The sequence below is a fragment of the Branchiostoma floridae genome, chromosome 9 (assembly GCF_000003815.2).
Source record: "Branchiostoma floridae strain S238N-H82 chromosome 9, Bfl_VNyyK, whole genome shotgun sequence".
Lineage (NCBI taxonomy): Eukaryota > Metazoa > Chordata > Leptocardii > Amphioxiformes > Branchiostomatidae > Branchiostoma > Branchiostoma floridae.
In genome coordinates, this window is record NC_049987.1 from 3,815,321 (window position 1) to 3,833,682 (window position 18,362).

At 41.1% G+C, this 18,362-nt stretch overlaps 2 protein-coding genes across 2 annotated transcripts in view; both read right to left on the bottom strand.

The window, feature by feature from the left end:
• The window catches only part of LOC118422727, a 68,504-nt gene that overhangs the window by 7,820 nt on the left and 42,322 nt on the right, over positions 1 to 18,362 (bottom strand). The gene's annotated exons all lie outside the window — the stretch shown is intronic.
• Positions 5,349 to 18,161, bottom strand: LOC118422725 (steroid 17-alpha-hydroxylase/17,20 lyase-like). Its single transcript, XM_035830446.1, has 11 exons — positions 18,063 to 18,161; positions 14,595 to 14,725; positions 14,166 to 14,339; positions 13,468 to 13,561; positions 12,674 to 12,832; positions 12,004 to 12,116; positions 9,970 to 10,056; positions 9,358 to 9,483; positions 8,593 to 8,832; positions 7,537 to 7,696; positions 5,349 to 6,378 (listed from the first exon to the last, which is right to left on the bottom strand). The coding sequence occupies exons 2-11, from the start codon at positions 14,719 to 14,721 to the stop codon at positions 6,219 to 6,221; spliced, it is 1,440 nt and encodes a 479-aa protein (XP_035686339.1). The 5' UTR covers positions 14,722 to 14,725; positions 18,063 to 18,161; the 3' UTR covers positions 5,349 to 6,218.

Sequence of the window (18,362 nt, forward strand, 5' to 3'; positions counted from 1 at the left end):
ATTGATTATGCAAATTAGATACCAATTTGCATAATTAATACGTCATTATATGAATCATCACTTAAGCTATCTACATACCAAAAATCATGACAATCCGTCAACTCCTTCTTGAGTTATTCCCTTTCAAAATCTGACACTAAACCTGCCCTGCAGTTCCAAAACAAGCCGCTAGGGGGCCCAAACCTATACCACTTACTCTCGACATCAAGAGCTATTCACCACTTAAAAATCATTGCCGCAGCATGTCCAGAACTCGAAATATCAAACCAGGAAGTTCCGCTGCAGTACCGTAACTGGCCGCTAGGGGGCCCAGAATCTAATCGTTTCCAGGTCTCAACAAGACCTACCCACATACCGAATATTAATACAATCCATCCAGGCGTTCTTGAGTTATGATGGTCTTCTACAGACATAGAAACAAACATACATACATACACACATACACACGCTACCCAAAACATAACCTTCTTGGCGAAGGTAATAAGTAGTTTATATCGTATACCTTCTCGCCGCACACAATCAAACGCCTTTTTAAAGTCAACGAAACAAGCATAATGCGTTTGTTAGTTGACAGGGGCTTGCTGAAGCTTAGGTTAGAAATGGAAAACTCCAGGCTTTGTCTGAGGTATTTATGTATAGGACAGAGACCATAACCTGGCATTGAGAACTCACATACAGTCAAATTTCACACACAATACTGAGAACACGTTCGTCATGATCTATGAACGTTGGCTGTCTTAACTCTGATTGATATTTCATGTTAAATAGATACATACAGAATTGTAGTGAGAAACAGTAGTAATAATAATATACATGTATACATGTATATATGAAGGGAGTCAGTGCGGATTGGGGATCTAGCCAGATCCGGCAAAGAATCTGTTCGGCAGCTAAGGCACTCTTTCCCGTCAACATGACAATACCGTTCCGTGGATACGTCCTGCGGGGAGGTAGTTGGCCGGGCCCGACTGACTGCCTCACAGGTGACACTACCCGAAGCAAGGAATTGTACGGCATTTTACGGGGTTTAGGAGTAGGGGCTGTAAGGGCTAACCAGTGCGTTGGAAATCCGATCACAAAATTGCCACAACCCTTCCCCCCAACCGTAATTTTCCAAACGTGACCCCCCTCCCCACCTTAACAAATTTTGCCGTGACTCTCCTACTGACAAGTATCTTTTTAACTAGTTAGAAACGACCTCCATTCAAAAAGCAAAAAGCTGTGATATGCAAGGGCAACTATAGTACCTATAGTACAGTTCAGAAGTGATCGGTATAACAACTAACAGTTTATATCTACAGTCTACAGAGAGAACTTCCTACATATCTTCACTCACCTGCTTCCTAGTCGGCGACTGTCCGTATCTAGGTCATGTAGGCGTGGTTTGGTACACTATATCCAGTGTTACTAATACGACTCTCAGGGCCACCCTATTGTTCTCAGCTAATGTCTGTGATTACTTCTTCCCAATCATGCGTGGTAAAGTGCCGCTTATGCCCTGGAATCTCCTCTTAACTAATCAAACAAAGGGCGTTGAGGTTACAGGACACAATATTTATTTGCGACCCGCTGGTATATTTTGAAAAAGGCTCAAAATCTCAAAGGATGTGTAAAAAGTTTTTCGTGAGGGGCAGTCACGTGTTAACTGTTCTGCGTATTATAGGTCTATTTGTTTACCTTTAGACTGTTAGATTTAGATTGTGCAGGTTTTCCAGTTTGTATACAAATTATGCCTTATTGCGTAAGTAAGGTAAGCCGGCTGCAGTTATTTGAACTCCGCAGAGTGGCGTTTTCAAGAGGGCGTCAAAATGCAATACGCAAACAGATTTTTAAGTACTCTTAATTACCCTAAAAGTCAACATAATCGTTTTTCGTTTTTCTCTAGTGTACCCTTCTACAATTGTTTTCCTCGTTGAATGTTGTCATCTCATGGTTCTTAACTGTAGTAATCCCTTGAGGGTGAAAACTGTCTTTCGCAACCTCAAACGTTTTACATATTGAACTTCGTACACTTGCATGTCTTGGAGCAAACATGGTTCAGAAGGTATCATACCACAATTAGAGAGTACAAATTGAATTATTGTTAGACCACAAACCTTTTATGCCCGAAAATTCAATCAAAGAACAGTGTACTAGTATTTGAAGATATTTTGCTTTCTATTGTAAGCACACTCGTTGGTTAGACAATACTGTAAATGCAGAAATGTTCGCGGTGGATTAATGTTCGCGGTTTTCGCGGTGGCCGCTTCACCGCGAACTTAAAACCACCGCGAACATTTTCCATGGCATTAAGAGACTACAGTGCATGATGCTGCCGCGAAATTAAAACCACCGCGAAAAGTCCTTTTTCCCTCTCCCGCGAAATTAAATCCCCGCGAACTTAAATGCATTTACAGTTACAGAGTAAATTGACATCCAAATGTAACCGACGAAACAATTGTGACCGTGGGTAACTCTGTGATCTTATCATGGTTAACGTCGGTTGTGATGTTTTCTGTGGTGTGTGACGTTGTGTTGATATCGCATACAGAACACATAACAGTGACTTATGCCAAAAGCTTACTTAAAAGCTAACGTACCTATTACTGTCAGATGAACATAATCCTGTTCCCATAAACAGGAAAATAAGCCTCGAACAAAGCTTCTTTTCGAAATACAAAACGCCACGTCTGCTATCCCTGGATGTAGTCAGACAATCTTACAACGATGTGGATTTTCTAGGCCAATCCTAGATTTCCTGGTTAGTGATTAAAAGTAGTCTAATACGGCTAGACCTCTTCTAATTAATGTGGGATCGTGAGGCGTAATCGGCAGCGCGTTGGACTCAGGCCTAAGAGGCCCCGAGTTCGAAACTTGCCATGTCCGTCCGATCCTGTGCCCTTGGTAAAGGCACTTTACACGACTTTCCTCACTTCAAAAATGAGTATCTAGTATTCGAGTCCCTCGGATAGGACGTTAAATGGAGGTCCCGTGTTCGGGTAGAGCCACACCTCGAGCACGTTAAAGAACCCACCACACGTATTGAAAAGAGTAGAGGTCCTTTCTGGTATAAGTGGATCAAACCTTACAGTCTGGTCTCCGGGTTGACATCTTGCCAAGGTGATAGTCAACTGTTATGTCAATCATTCCACAAAGGTGGTAAGACTGAATAAAAAAGGGATATCTAACTTAGTCCCTCATTTTATAGGGCAATCTAAGCTTTTGACAACACCTCAGGGGCGGGGCTATTCTTTACAGTACATGATGTATCAGGATCTTTTTTGAAAATGTTCTTTTAAAACCTGATAAATGTTACTGGTCAAAAAGTATTGGCTTCTGTCTTGCAACCTCTCTCTGTCTCCGGACACTCAGCTTTGACCAAGACTAGGGGTTAATTCGGGATTTCGTGTGACCCTGCTAAATCCCCTTGATATGTGATTACAGATTGACAGATTGACAGATCTACATGGAAAGGTGCCTCGTGACCGAGAGGTTGCGGGTTCGAATCCGACTGCGTGTCACCGATCTTGTGCCCTTGGGAAAGGCACTTTACACGGATTTCCTCACGTCAATGATATTTAGAGGGTAATGGGATCATCACCAAATGAGTACCTAGCTTCGGCTAGGGCCGTCCCTCGGATAGGACGTTAAATGGAGGTCCCGTGTATGGGGAGAGTCACACCCCATGCACGTTAAAGAACCTCCCTCCACACATGGTGCGGTGTGAGATGGAACAAACCCTTCTGTCTGGAGTTGGTGATTCACTTCAAATCACCCGGATGGAGGCCTGGCGAACCTCCATACCGTATCAGCCACACGGTGATTTACCAGCGAAAGGGTATGTCACCCCGTATGGGGCGATATAACCCCGCCGTGTTAACATGTGCGAACATGTGTCAGGGCTCCCTTGGAAATCAGTCATCTAGAGTGAAGGGACTACCCTATAAGATCAATAAATAAATAAAAAATAAACTAGAGTTCCACGAAAACATACCTTTGCCAAATAAACCAGGTTTGTTATGCAGAATAATGTCTGTAGACAAATGCGTTACTCATTTCATTTTCTTTATAATTATATGCTTGGAGTTGGTTTATAAAATTTTGGCATTGATTATGCAAATTAGATCCCAAGTTACAATCAATTGATATCAAATTGTAGCAAGCATTACTTAAGCTATTAGCATACCAAAAATCATGATGATCCTTTGATCCATTCTTGACATATTCTCTTTCAACGTCTTTAAATACACCTCTTACTCTCTTCCCTCTTTCTCAGTTACATATGTGACAACTTTCATTGATGAAAGTACTATAATGGAATACAGTGGATTTATGAACATTTCCTAATCAATTATGCAAATTAGCTGTTAATTTGCATAATAAGTATCACATTATATAAGTCTTCACTTAGGCTATCTACATGCCAAACATGATGACGATCCGTCAACACGTTCATATTTTCTCATTAATTATGCAAATGAGATCATCATTTGCATGGTAAATATGTATTGACATTTCTCTCTTTCTCAGCTACATATGTGACAAGTTTTAAAGTCCTATCATGGAATGTAGTGAATTTATAAATATCCTCATTAATTATGTAAATTAGCTGTTGATTAGCATAATTGGTATCTCATTATGTAGGTCTTCACTTGCGCTACCTACATACCAAAAAGCATGATGATCCGCCAAAATGTTCATATTTTCTCATTAATTATGCAAATAAGGCCATCATTTGCATAATTGATATCTATCAACATTTCTCTCATTCCCAGCTACATATGTGACAAGTTTGAAAGTCCTATCATGGAATGCAGTGGTTTTATAAATTTTCCTAATTAATTATGCAAATTAGCTGTTGATTTGCATAATTAGTATACCATTATGTAAGTCATCACTCATTCTATGTACATACCAAAAATCATGACGATTCGTCAACACGTTGTAGAGTTATTCTCGTCCAAAGTTTGAAAGGAAACCGGCGCCTGCAGTTCCAAAAAAGCTGCTAGGGGGCCCAAACTCCCAGCACTTTTTCTCTGCCTCGAGGGCTATCTACCACTCGAAAATCATGATCACAGAATGTCCAGAACAGGAGATATAAAAATTGAGGTTCTGCTGCAGTACCTTAGCAAGCCGCTAGGGGGCCCATTATCGAACTTGACCTTCGTTTTCCCGACCCCTACCCACCTACCAAATATAATCGGGATACATCAAAGGCTTCTCGAGTTATGCTGTTAACACACACACACACAGACACACACACAGACTCACAAGCCTAAAACATAACCTTAGCCATTCTGGCAAAGGTAATAAAGTTGCAGCTTTTGATATTAGACTCTATAGAAATGGAAATAATTAACTGCTAGATATAAGTTATAATGTAGCTAAATTTATTTATGTAAACACCGGAATTCTGTAAATGCATTTAAGTTCGCGGGGATTTAATTAGGCGGTAGCGGGGAAAAGGGACTTTTCGCGGTGGATTTAAGTTCGCGGTAACACCATAGACTGCAGTCTAATACCATTATAGGAAAATGTTCGCGGTGGTTTTAATTTCGCGGTAATGTGGTCACCGCGAAAACCGCGAACATTAATCCACCGCGAACATTTCTGCATTTACAGTATAGCATTCTAACAACAATTCTATATATATCGTCATTCCTAAATAATGCAATACATCCACAAATATTGAACTGAACAACTACAAATTCTGACTCACTAGTATCACACACATAATCCAATAGCTTTAAATACCTCACCCATACAAGCACATAGAAATATATGAATAGAAAATCGTCTCCGAAAGTAACAGTATACATTGCAGTTTCAACCCTCTCAAGTTCTAAACCTACTAACAGTTCTTCTTGTACCAAAACTTAAGTCGCCATAAGCACCATAATATATATACTTGCCACCGGTTTTACTAAGTGTGTTCGGCGACTCTGTCTCGGTACAACAGTGTTTATTTACGACCCCCGTGCTCGGGTATAAAGTAGTGCGGCACATAAACTCCGCTGGGGGTCAAATAAATGTATAAATAATGAGCCAGCAAATCTATGCTAATTTTTAGATATTCTGTAGACTGTACCCTGGACTTCAACATATTGAATTCTTAAAAATTGTTTCTGCAACCTGCTACAAATTTTGAGGCGTCGAACCTCATCACCTTGGGGTCCTTAACCATATAAATCCCAATAGGCCAAAAACTGAGACCTTAATCATTTCCGGAAGTGCTGTATCTATTTCCGGCAGGTCACCACCACTTTGTATGGTGCATCCGCGTCATCTGGCCTCTCACCAACCGGAAAGCTGAAGTGGAAGTTTTGGACCAGTCCGCCCAACAGGAGATACGTATCGGCCATACCCATTTTCTCTCCTGGGCATGCGCGGCGACCAACACTAAAGGAGAGAATTTACAAGAGTAGATTAGATAACATTTACATCTGTGCCCTAGATCAGCATGTATACCCCTTCCCCACGCGGCAGCCACGATAGATCGAAACCGACGCCAAAGTGGCAAACAGAACACCGTCCATTATAATTAGCGGTTCAACCAATAACACACCTTTCTCAGGCGGCGGCCATGATAATTCGAAACCGAGGCCAAAGTAACAACGAAAAGACTGTCCATCGTAATCAATAATAGGATGGCAATTAGGGAATCGACCAATAAAAGAATGGCTGCATGTCCGTCAATTTTTTTTGCATTTTTATGTTTTTATTTTGCATCTCATCTTTTGGTGCATAATACTAGTTCTAATATCTATTAATGACTTTGTAAACATTTGTTTAGTTCGGGGGGGGGGGGAATGGAAGCTGATTTCAGAGAGTACGTTTTGTCTATTTGCCTCACCGACCTCCTTTTTGATCTATCATGGCCGCCACGTGAAAAGGGTATATCATACAATCTCTCGCCGCCAGTGGCTCATGCATTTGAGCCTGCTGTACTGACCTGCACCTACGATTAATAACATCTAAGTCAAAAGATTGATTAAAAAAAGAAAAGAAAAACACCAATAGGAGCGCTAGATTCTATATCACTATGCAAATAGGATCCCGGAATCTTCCGTTGGAGCAGCCTCCAACAGCATTGTAATAAGATAGTTCTTAGTCTGACCATAACCGGTCCTTGTGACCTCTTCTGCATCGATCATAAGAGCTAGCCAGTGTCGACATACGTGCTTTAAACCTTACGTAAAATACGCGTATGCTCTTGGGGTCTTTTCGTCACATGGTGTTCACTGTTAGATTGTGTTATAAAAGCTTAAGTCTACAAAACTGCAAAGTGCCAATTTAAATGTCGGACATACATACATACAAACATACATACATACATACATACATACACAACCTTTATTTTAACTGGATGGCCCTGTCGGCCTCAGCCGCTCTTCCCAGATGTCAAATGTGAGGGGGGGGGGGGGTCACGGGAAAATGAATAAATTAATACATTTTTCGCATCTCTGATTCTCGAGATTCTTATGGAGATGACAAAGTTGACAAAAGAAGACAGTATGAATCTTACTTAACCTACGTCTGATAATGTATCATACTGACCAAAAAGGCATCCATGCAAAAGGCTTTGGCATCAGCTTGCCACTCTCATCCAAGAAACGTTCGGGACGGAAGGTGTGGGGATCCCCCCAGATGTCGGGGTCGTGGTGAAGCGCCCACAAGTTCGGCAGTACCATCGTGCCCTTCGGAATATGGTAACCTCCTAAGACACAATTGGAATGAATCCTTGACTTCCAACCAAAAAGATTCCGTTACTCAAGCATCTGGATATGAGTTTGGAAACGGTCAGACGTTTTAGACAGCCATCCGTCTTTCGTCAGTAAAATTGGTGAAATCTTGTTGGAGAGAGTTTTTATATCCTAGCTGTCAATTTATATGTGCAAGAGATCTAGATGGAAAACAGGTTTATACTAATTAACGCTAGGGTCACTGACAAAGACACCGGATGGCTGTCTGAAACGTCTGCTGGCCGTTTTCGAAATCATATTCAGTAACTGCTTTGTGGCGTATCTTATTACCTGGATTTATAACCTTCATCGGCGTATATACGCATTAACACCTGGGGCTATAACGAAATGATAACAACATGTTGTTACAACTTAAAAAAATTGTATTATCATACAGCCAGGCGCCGCGGACCAATCACTTGAAGGTCCCATTCCATGTTGGTTATTGTTAAGAGATATAGATTCCGGCCAGCTCTTTCTGATTGGTTAGAATGAATAGACACCGGTGTCGATAAGACACTTAAAACAACGTAACTCGATCATAGACAACACTACGTTTTACACAATACATAATTTTGAAGATATATTAGAGACCATCATTGTACTTCAAAATCATCCTGTAAATTTAGCGAACGTAAACTATCAAACGTTCACATCGGTGGTGGCAGGTTGAACCTTGGAAGATTAGCCCGTAAGGGCTAAAAGGTTTCTTAATAAACAACAATAATAAACAACAAAGCAGGCTTAGACGGGCTTAGACAGTGTAGCAAGTAATCTTATAATGTGGAGAAGCTGGGTCCTTACTATAGGTTCTAATGTGTGTTTAAGATCCTCACTTTATAAATACATTACAGAGGCGACTCGTACTCACGCAGTGACGTGTCTTGAGTCGTAGCACGCGGTAGGGACAATGGATCAGGGATTCCCATCCTCAGTACTTCATTGACGGTGGCCTCCGTATATGGAGTATTCTGGCGGTCACCAAGCCCAGTCAGCCTGTCACGGCCCACCACACTGTCTAACTCAGCAGCCACCTTCTCCTGTATCTCCGGGTGGGCAGCAAAGAACTGGATGGCCCAGCGTAGGGCATGTGTCGTGGTTTCCGTTCCGCCTGTGTAAGTTACCAGAATTTGTTCTCACGAAAGTTGATAACAGATACCCACAACAACACTCTCTACAGTAGTATATTTCGGACAGTATTTTACACTGATGAAAAAAACATTTTTTTCAATTCAATGATTGCGAAATATGGCACATCATGCACTCGCCGCTGCAATGTGATTTGCAACTGACGGAGGCAAACAAACACCAGGCGCTGTCTCGCTTTGTTGCAAGCTCACGCACTTCACTTCAGAAATGTGCTCTCGCGTGAATACATTCAAAATGGCCACCGTATCTGAAATGAGGTCTATTGCAAGTTCATAGTGGTTATTCTCACGACAGGTTAAGATTCTGTGTCGACGTTCATGTTCCAAAACAAAATGTCAGTATCAGTAAATGTATCCCTATTTTGCGCACGACAGCAAACGTTGTACTATTTTGCAGCTAGGTCACCATGTAGTACCAAGAGCAATTGAGGCTTAATATCTGTAGGCAAAATTTGGCTTATCAAAAAGATTTGGGATACCAAACTCACCCGAAAAGACATCAACTACAATCTGCCTAAGATGAGTGTCTGTCAGAGCAGTGATGTCGTGGGCACCATCCTCTTCAGCCTCCTTCTGAGCCTTGATCATGTGATCTGTGACGTCACGCGGATTATCTGTAGCGAAAGAGATAACAGGCTGTTGTGCCATCCTACATATTTTCTGTGTTAAGCATTGAAAAGATAACCCTTTGAAAAAGATTATACCTAATGAAGATATTACACTTTATTGAAGACCCAGTTCAGACATACAAACAAGTAACCATCCCTTGAACTATTTTATATATAATCAAATAATAAACTTAAAAACAAAAGCCTGAATAAAAAATAAATGCGTTCGCCGTGAAGTAAGCCGTGATGGTCTGATTCTCCTGACAACAATTGGTCAATCAAAGATCAGACCAATAAACTCCAGTTGACTGAAGTAGTATGTAAGCGACAGAATGTCTGTCATAATTCAGGTGGCTGAAAGATGGCTTATCATTGGCATGAATAGGTTTAAGTGGGTACATGGCATGCTTATATGATATGTATATATGAAAACGACTTGCTAATGCTATGTAGGTATGCAGATTACCAACTATTTATCCACCAGTGCCTTACCTGGGTTGAATTCCTGCCGGTGGCGGTCCACTTGATGTTTAAAATATTCCACAAAGGGGCCCGTAAGCTTCTGCAAGTTAGTCTTTGCTGTATAAACGGAAATGGGAAGTGTCAATCAAAATTACAGTTACAGTATTTCGTAACTGTTCAACAGCCACATCATTAATTTTTCGATTTTGGCTGTGAAATCTCACTGTTAGGATGTTGACTGAAATACACGAACAAATTAATAACTAGAAAGGCCGACATTTGCTTGAGAGCAAATACAGCATATTTCAGCCATCTCCCTCCTCATGTAACAATAGACTATTCCAAAATTACTCATGTGCAAAAATGGAACACTTCTGCTTAAAATGACTTCTAACTACTAATCACACTTATGAGCAAAAACCCCTTCAAGAATGGACTCAAAAAAATAGACGACTCCAAAAATACTTCCGCTAAGAAATGGAATTTGGAATCATCAGCCGTCCAAAACAATATTTGAAAAAAATCCCCCCTCTGTGCAGAATCGACTCTTCCTGCCTTATACCCCTATGTAAAGTGGAGCGATCCAAAAATATATCAGCTAAAATAGTCAGCAAAGTCCACAAAATGAATTTTAAAAAAATACCCCCTTCGTCGAATAATGGAATCTCCCAGCTCACCCTGTTTGAAATTGCACAATAGACAAGTCCAGAAATACTCACAGTACATGGCCTTTTGTATAAGAAGCAACCCAGTCCAAAACTGAATTTTAAAAAAGTCCCCCGTGCATGAATTGGCTCTTCCAGATAACACAAGGCTTGCTGATTGGCTGCCGAATCCTCCTCATGTACAGTCTTCAGGTGGGGGTAAACTTCCATTTAACAAATGGAATTCGGAATCATCACCCATGTCCAAAACTGATTTTTTAAAAATCCCCCTATGTGCAAAAATGGACTGTCCCAGTAGTAGTCTTATGTCAAGTGGATCAGTGCACAAAACACTTCCACTAAAAAAACATTGGCATTATCACCAAAGTCTAAAAGTAAATTTTAAAATACACCCCCTGTCCAACAATGGACTCTTCCAGCAAAATAAGCTCGCTCATTGGCTGGCCATTAATTGGATTTACCTTGTCCGCCAACCACCTGGATGTCTATGGACTAGGTAGGTAGGTAGATAATTGGATTTACCTGGCACACCTGTGGCCCTGACACACCAGAATGACCTAGAGGTCGTTGACCTCGGCACTCCAACCTTACCTATCCTAAGCTCTCCCACAAAAACCTCCTTAAGGAGCCATTTTGAAGTAATTTATACCACATATTATACATGGATCCTTTAAATAAGTATCTAGGGCACCTCTGTGCCAAATTTCAGGTCATTTGGATGTAATACCATGGTACAGGGGGCCAAAATATGCAGTTTTGGTCCAAAAGTTGCAATAAAACCTCAATAAAATCATTTAAGGAGCAGATATGAAAAAAATGAAAAAAACACATTTGGGTATTTGCCCACTCTACCCTTGTGCCAAATTTCAAGTCATTTGGTCCAGAAACGGCGGAGATGAATCGCTTTGAAAATTTGACAGGAGAAAGAAAGAAAGAAAGAAACATTACGAATACAATATATTTCACCATACCTATGGTATGGCTGAAATATAATGAATATCAGAAATTCGTTAAAACATATGACCCAGTTAGTAACTAGAAATATTTGTACCGTATGTACCGGCTCTTAGTTTTTATTCTTTGAGTATCAGAAACTCGTTAAAACCTATGGCATAGTACCGTGTCTAGGGAGAGCTATACCTCAGGCACGTTAAAGAACCCCCATACGTGCGATGGTGCGGTGTGCGATGGATCAAATCATTCTGTCTGACTGGAGTTGGTGATTCACTACAAATCACCCGGATGGAGGCCTGGCAAACCTCTGTCTCGTATCAGCCATACGGTGAGTGACCTTGTTACCAACTAGACCGTATGCACTGTAGATTCTAGTGACCCCTCCATTCATCAATTAAGTTTCAGAACCTTATTACAGAGACAATGAGCCACCAGCTACATATACCTCGATTAGGAAGGAATCGAAGAGAAGGGTAGATGTCACCGACAGGACTGTTACTGTAAGTATCTTCTTCGGTCCCTGCCAGGTGCTGAAAATCCTCGTTCTCCAGGTCGAATCTGTTGCAACATTATGTAACACAACATTATGAACATATGTATATATCCTAGCAAAAGCTGCATGATTGGTACGATTGTGCTTAGTTAGCGTACGCGAGACTCTTTATCTAGACTTAGGGGCTTAAACACACCCTCACACACACACACACACACACACACAAACACACACACACACACAAACACACAAACACATATTTCAGATCTTCATATAAAATGTTTTTGTACAAAGAGACGATGACGTCACAAATATCTCCATCTACAATTTTGCTTATTTTACATGATACTAACAGTGGGAAATATAGTCACAATCATCATCATCAAAATGGGAGTTTTATTCAATGGTAATTTGCCCCTGTGATATTTGTTTCATTCTATGACTCATACGACAACAATTTTTTGCGAAAGTTAGTTACTGTTTATGCATGAATCAAGAGGATTAATTTTGCATCCTTCAAATTGTCGTAGTGACTTTTAGCTATTGAGCTATATACAAGACTAAAGCCATCTGCAAGGAGCGCGATTTAATCAGGCTATTCGATAATCGACTACATCTTTACCTGACACCGAAGGCAATTGGACAGACAACATTGTAGACCAGATTGTTGATGTGCATATGAAGATCCACTGCTTGACTCTCGACACTCACAAGTTCATCAATGATGTCCCGAAGGGCTACATGGGCTTGTGTTTCCAGGTTTTTATCCGATGCACATTCCCTAAAAAGGACGAAAAGCGGCAATAGTCAGATTATTTTTTCGATGATATAATCATTTGAGATGAGAATGGTGTGTCTGTTTGTTGACATCATGTCACGGTAAAGTTGTGGATAGATCTATACGGTATTTGGTAATCAGATGCCGAGAAAACGAAAGACAAGTTCGTCATTATAGACCACCTGGCGGCTGTCTATGATACAACAGCATAGGTTTCGCTTTTTTTCAATATCTTTTTCGACATGCTATTGCTATGAATCGTAATGCAATTTATCTCTTCGATATATCTTTTGTAACTGCAGGGGCCGACTTTGTTTGAGACTTTGAAAGGACCCAAGTAGGCTTCGACGGATTTTGCAATTTTTGGTTAGCAGATAGCTTAGCTGATGATTGACTTAGCATGAAAGTTTAGTAATTCTCTATGATGATTGACTTATTTACAGAACAACCGTGCAAATCAGGATCTAACCTACATAAAGAACGTTTCAAAGAAGCCAATGCATTCAATGATAAAATTAATGTTTTCGAAGATTTTGCATCCTGAGAAAGAAAGAAAGAAACATCTATAGAAATGGTTTTTGAAAATAAAATAAAATAAAATGAAATAAAGATATAAATGTGCAATATTTGGTACCAACCTGAGAGCACTCTTGACGAGCTTTCTATGCTGTTTCCAGGCTGGACTGTAGTCAGTATAAGCCATGTCTCTCCTACCCTCCGACATTATTTCAGCTAAAAGGCACCAACAATGGGTTTGCAATATTATTTTATTCATGTTTTACAAAACTTTTCATGGACAATGAATACGAAGAATCCAATCAGATAACTTGGGCGTTATCTGATTACTCTAATATAAAGAAACGTTCGCGGTGGTTTGATTTTCGGCCATTTCATCGCGAACTCTAAACCACAGCGAACATTTTTATTCAGTAATCTGCGGCTGCTGGCTACGGTGCCTCTTTCTCGTTATATATTTCAGTAATAATAATGAAATGTTTGATGTATTTGCAATTCAACGGTGTAGACACAAGAATATTGCATAAAATAATTATTTTTAGTTCGCTTTCATTCATTTCTCCTAGTATATAGCATGGTAGAAAAGTCTTACTGTACTTAATTTAGAGATTAAGTTAGATCATTGATAGTTGGTCACGCCAAAGTCAAAGTTGACTGTTCGGTCGGTTTGTAGCACCCTTGTCGAGTAACAAGTAAGTTGTTTCGCAGACTGGCGGGTCGTAGAGGTGCCGAGTTTTTCATGACAGAACATGTATGTGTCTGACTACAGTGCAGCAAAATTTGATGAAAGCTGTATGTCTCAAGTTGGAGTCCTACTCACAAGATTGTAGATGTGGCCTGCCTGCAAACGCAACACTCTTCTCCACCAGAGCTTCCCGTAAGGCATCCACGCTGTTCAGCACCACCACGTCCGTCATGCCCCGCTTCAGGCTAAAAACGTCGCCATACTTCTTGGCAAGGTCGATGAAGGTCAAATGGGACTTGCCAGAGAACACTGTAATACAATTGAAAGTTTCTGTACGCTAACTCCCAACATTACAGAAAAGCAAAACACTGTGACAGTACTAGCTGTTTCTGGTTAGAATATTTTGATACAATGGCTATAATAATGCAGTCTTGCCAATCAAAACAATCTGAGCATGAGAAAAGTTAATTACAATGTATAGTCACACAAAAAGCGAACGACTTTTTTTGGTAGTTTATGTCTCTATCCATTTTTAGATAATGAAGCATTTTTGTTAGTACTTACTGGAAAGATTTCCAATGATTGGCCAGGGAAACGGTCCAGGGGGCATCCGCCATCTTTTGATGTAGTCCATTAACCAGTTTACGAACATTACAACCAACAGACTCACAGAGAGAGTAATTAACCACATCGTCCTGAAAAAAAAGATTAGAAATGCAAGTTCATATACAAATCACGCCTCAGATACTAGAGTACTTCTTATAAATGATGTGTGGGAATTAGAAAAGGTGTATGCGCCGGGAATCTGTGGCGAGGTTTTAGGCATCTACCCGTCTTTGTGGAGCAATGGTCCTAGCATCCGGGTAGTAGTTGGCTCGTTTGTTCGCTTCTGCTATCCGTCTAGATACCTGCACATTCTAAACTTTTGGTAATGACGTCAGTTAATTAGGGAAGTAAGGAATGGGTTCTAGAGCGCTCGTTCGATGACAACAGGCCTCCAACAATATGCAAGCGGACGGAACGCCTGTTCAAACGATCGCTTGAACCCATTCCATAATTCGCTCATGCGTAGGGACCAATCAGCGCCTGCGTCCAAAATTTGGACGATTCCAGACGGAACAGCAGAGAAGCGACCTGAAATTTGGTATAGGAGTGCCCTGGACATATGCTTGGGCTCATTAACACCTTTGGCATACATTACAACAAAATGCTTAATTTGGCGATTTTTTGTAGCCTGGAATCCAGCCGTGTTGTGCTTTGGTCGCTCCCCAGAGGTACGCTTCCTGCCAATGGTTTTCTATTCCGGTCAAAACTCAACTACGCCGTACTTCGGCTAACTAGGCCGTACTTTGCCGAACCACGCCGTAGTTCACAGAGCTGGATCCGATACAGCATAACTTCCTGAAGTACGCCGTAGTTGCCGCCAGTGACGTACGACCTGACTCAACTACAATCTGGCCAGTAAATATGGTCCCGCCTCTGACACAAAATTGATAACATCGACTATCATAATTCCACCAGCGCTGACCTGTGGCTGTGAATGCTGTCTAACCGGTGGTCTGTAGATGCTATCTAACCTTTTCACCTGTCCTTCACTAACTGACTTGAGGCAAAATGTCCAAGGTCAGTGGGAAACGAAGATACTCATTGTTTAAGTCAGGATCTAACTTGCATAATGCTGTTACTGTTACTGTTCTGTACACACCTCGTCTTGTCATAAATGTTTCTAGGACAATAGTCCTGTGTTTCTGTTACATTTCTGTACACAGATAGTTACACCTCGTCTTGTCATAAACGTTTCTAGGACAACAGTCCTGTGTTTCTGTTACATTTCTGTACACAGATAGTTACACCTCGTCTTGTCATAAACGTTTCTAGGACAACAGTCCTGTGTTTCTGTTACATTTCTGTACACAGATAGTTACACCTCGTCTTGTCATAAACGTTTCTAGGACAACAGTCCTGTGTTTCTGTTACATTTCTGTACACAGATAGTTACACCTCGTCTTGTCATAAACGTTTCTAGGACAACAGTCCTGTGCTTCTGTTACATTTCTGTACACAGATAGTTACACCTCGTCTTGTCATAAACGTTTCTAGGACAACAGTCCTGTGTTTCTGTTACATTTCTGTACACAGATAGTTACACCTCGTCTTGTCATAAACGTTTCTATGACAACAGTCCTGTGTTTCTGTTACATTTCTGTACACAGATAGTTACACCTCGTCTTGTCATAAACGTTTCTAGGACAACAGTCCTGTGTTTCTGTTACATTTCTGTACACAGATAGTTACACCTCGTCTTGTCATAAACGTTTCTAGGACAACAGTCCTGTGTTTCTGTTACATTTCTGTACACAGATAGTTACACCTCGTCTTGTCATAAACGTTTCTAGGACAACAGTCCTGTGCTTCTGTTACATTTCTGTACACAGATAGTTACACCTCGTCTTGTCATAAACGTTTCTATGACAACAGTCCTGTGTTTCTGTTACATTTCTGTACACACATAGTTACACCTCGTCTTGTCATGAACGTTTCTAGGACAACAGTCCTGTGTTTCTGTTACATTTCTGTACACACATCAGAGGCGGCGGCACCATTTTTTTAGTTGTGGGGGCGAAAAATTCTCATATCGCTAAATCGAGGACCGAAGGCCCGAGGCGTCGCGCCGGAGGCGAAACCCTTCTAGGGGGGTCCGGGGGCATGCACTCCCGGAAAAAATTCAATCTTTAAACCCTCTGAAACGCTATTTCCTGTATTTTGAGGGGTAAGTTTTGCTGCCAGACTTAGCTAACTTTAATGACATTTCTATCAAAAATACACATAGTTTCAGCTTTAGTTATTGAGGGCGACACCCCCAACATATTTTCATCATCTCGATCGGCGAAAGTACGAGCCGTTGCAAGGTAGGTTCTGGAAATTTTTTAAATCTAGACCCTCTGAAACGCCATTTCCCTACAAATTTTGCAGACAGACTAAGCTGAATTTAATTAAACTTCTAGTAGAGAAAACGATTTTTGAGGGCGACGACCCACACACCAACATATTTTGCACTACGTCGTCGTGAGCTCCGAAGACGCAAGCCGCCGCAAGGGAGTTTTGGAGAAATTTTTAAATCAGGACACTTTGAACGCCCTTTTCCTGCATTTGAGGTGAACATTTTGCTTGTAAACAAAGCTAAGCTTGAGAATGAAGATTCTACTAGAAAAAGGTCGTGGGGGATGACGCTCCGGTAGCATTTTCCCACTATGTCCAGTGCCGACGGCGCGAATCCTCACAAGGGAGGTCCTTTGAAATTTTGAAATCTGGACCCTCTGAAACGTCATTTCCTGCATTTTCAGGGCCAAATTTTGCCAGTAGACTAGCGAGATTTGATGAAATTTCCATTAGTGAAAATATACACAAGGGTTTCAGCTTGATTTTGAGTGTTTCAGCTTATTTTATCGTGGGGGCGACGCCCCCACGACCTATTTTTTGTGGGGGCGGCCGCCGCCACTGCACATAGTTACACCTTGTCTTGTCATAAACGTTTCTAGGACAACAGTCCTGTGTTTCTGTTACATTTCTGTACACACATAGTTACACCTCGTCTTGTCATAAACGTTTCTAGGACAACAGTCCTGTGTTCCTGTTACATTTCTGTACACACATAGTTACACCTCGTCTTGTCATAAACGTTTCTAGGACAACAGTCCTGTGTTCCTGTTACATTTCTGTACACACATAGTTACACCTCGTCTTGTCATAAACGTTTCTAGGACAACAGTCCTGTGTTTCTGTTCAATTCTGCACACACATAGTTACACTTCGTCTTGTCATGAACGTTTCTAGGACAACAGTCCTGTGTTTCCTGACTAAAATTTTTCTGCGTCAACACTCCTGTACTTCTGTTACAATTCTGCACACAGCATAACTACACCTCGTCCTGTCGTACACGTTTCTGGAACAACAGTCCTGTGTTTCTGTTACGGTTCTGTTACAGTATCCTACATGTACTCCCAATAAAGTTTATAGCCTAAAAAGACATACCTGTTATCCTGCCGACAGACTTGCTTGCGATTTTTCAGCACTCTTCCGAAGTAGTCTCTACCAGACCGACTACTGGCCACTTTGCATGACAAAGGCTCAAACCAGTACATCCTGATTTCCGTTGTGGTACCCAAATTACCCTGGCACCCCCCCCCCCCCACACAAAAAGTTTGGCCAGTGTAGTCGATCTGGTAGAAACTACTTCGGAAGAATGCTGAAAAATCGCAAGGAAGTCTGTACACCAAGATAACAGGGATGTCTTTTTAGGCTATAAACTTTATTGGGAGTACATGTAGGATA

Coding starts and splice junctions, on each gene's coding strand:
- LOC118422725 (XM_035830446.1), bottom strand. CDS start 14,721: ATGTGGTTAATTACTCTCTCTGTGAGTCTGTTGGTTGTAATGTTCGTA. Junction 13,562..14,165: donor CAGGCCACATCTACAATCTT/GTGAGTAGGACT, acceptor GGTGCCTTTTAG/CTGAAATAATGTCGGAGGGT. Junction 6,379..7,536: donor TTTGCATGGATGCCTTTTTG/GTCAGTATGATA, acceptor TCTCTCCTTTAG/TGTTGGTCGCCGCGCATGCC.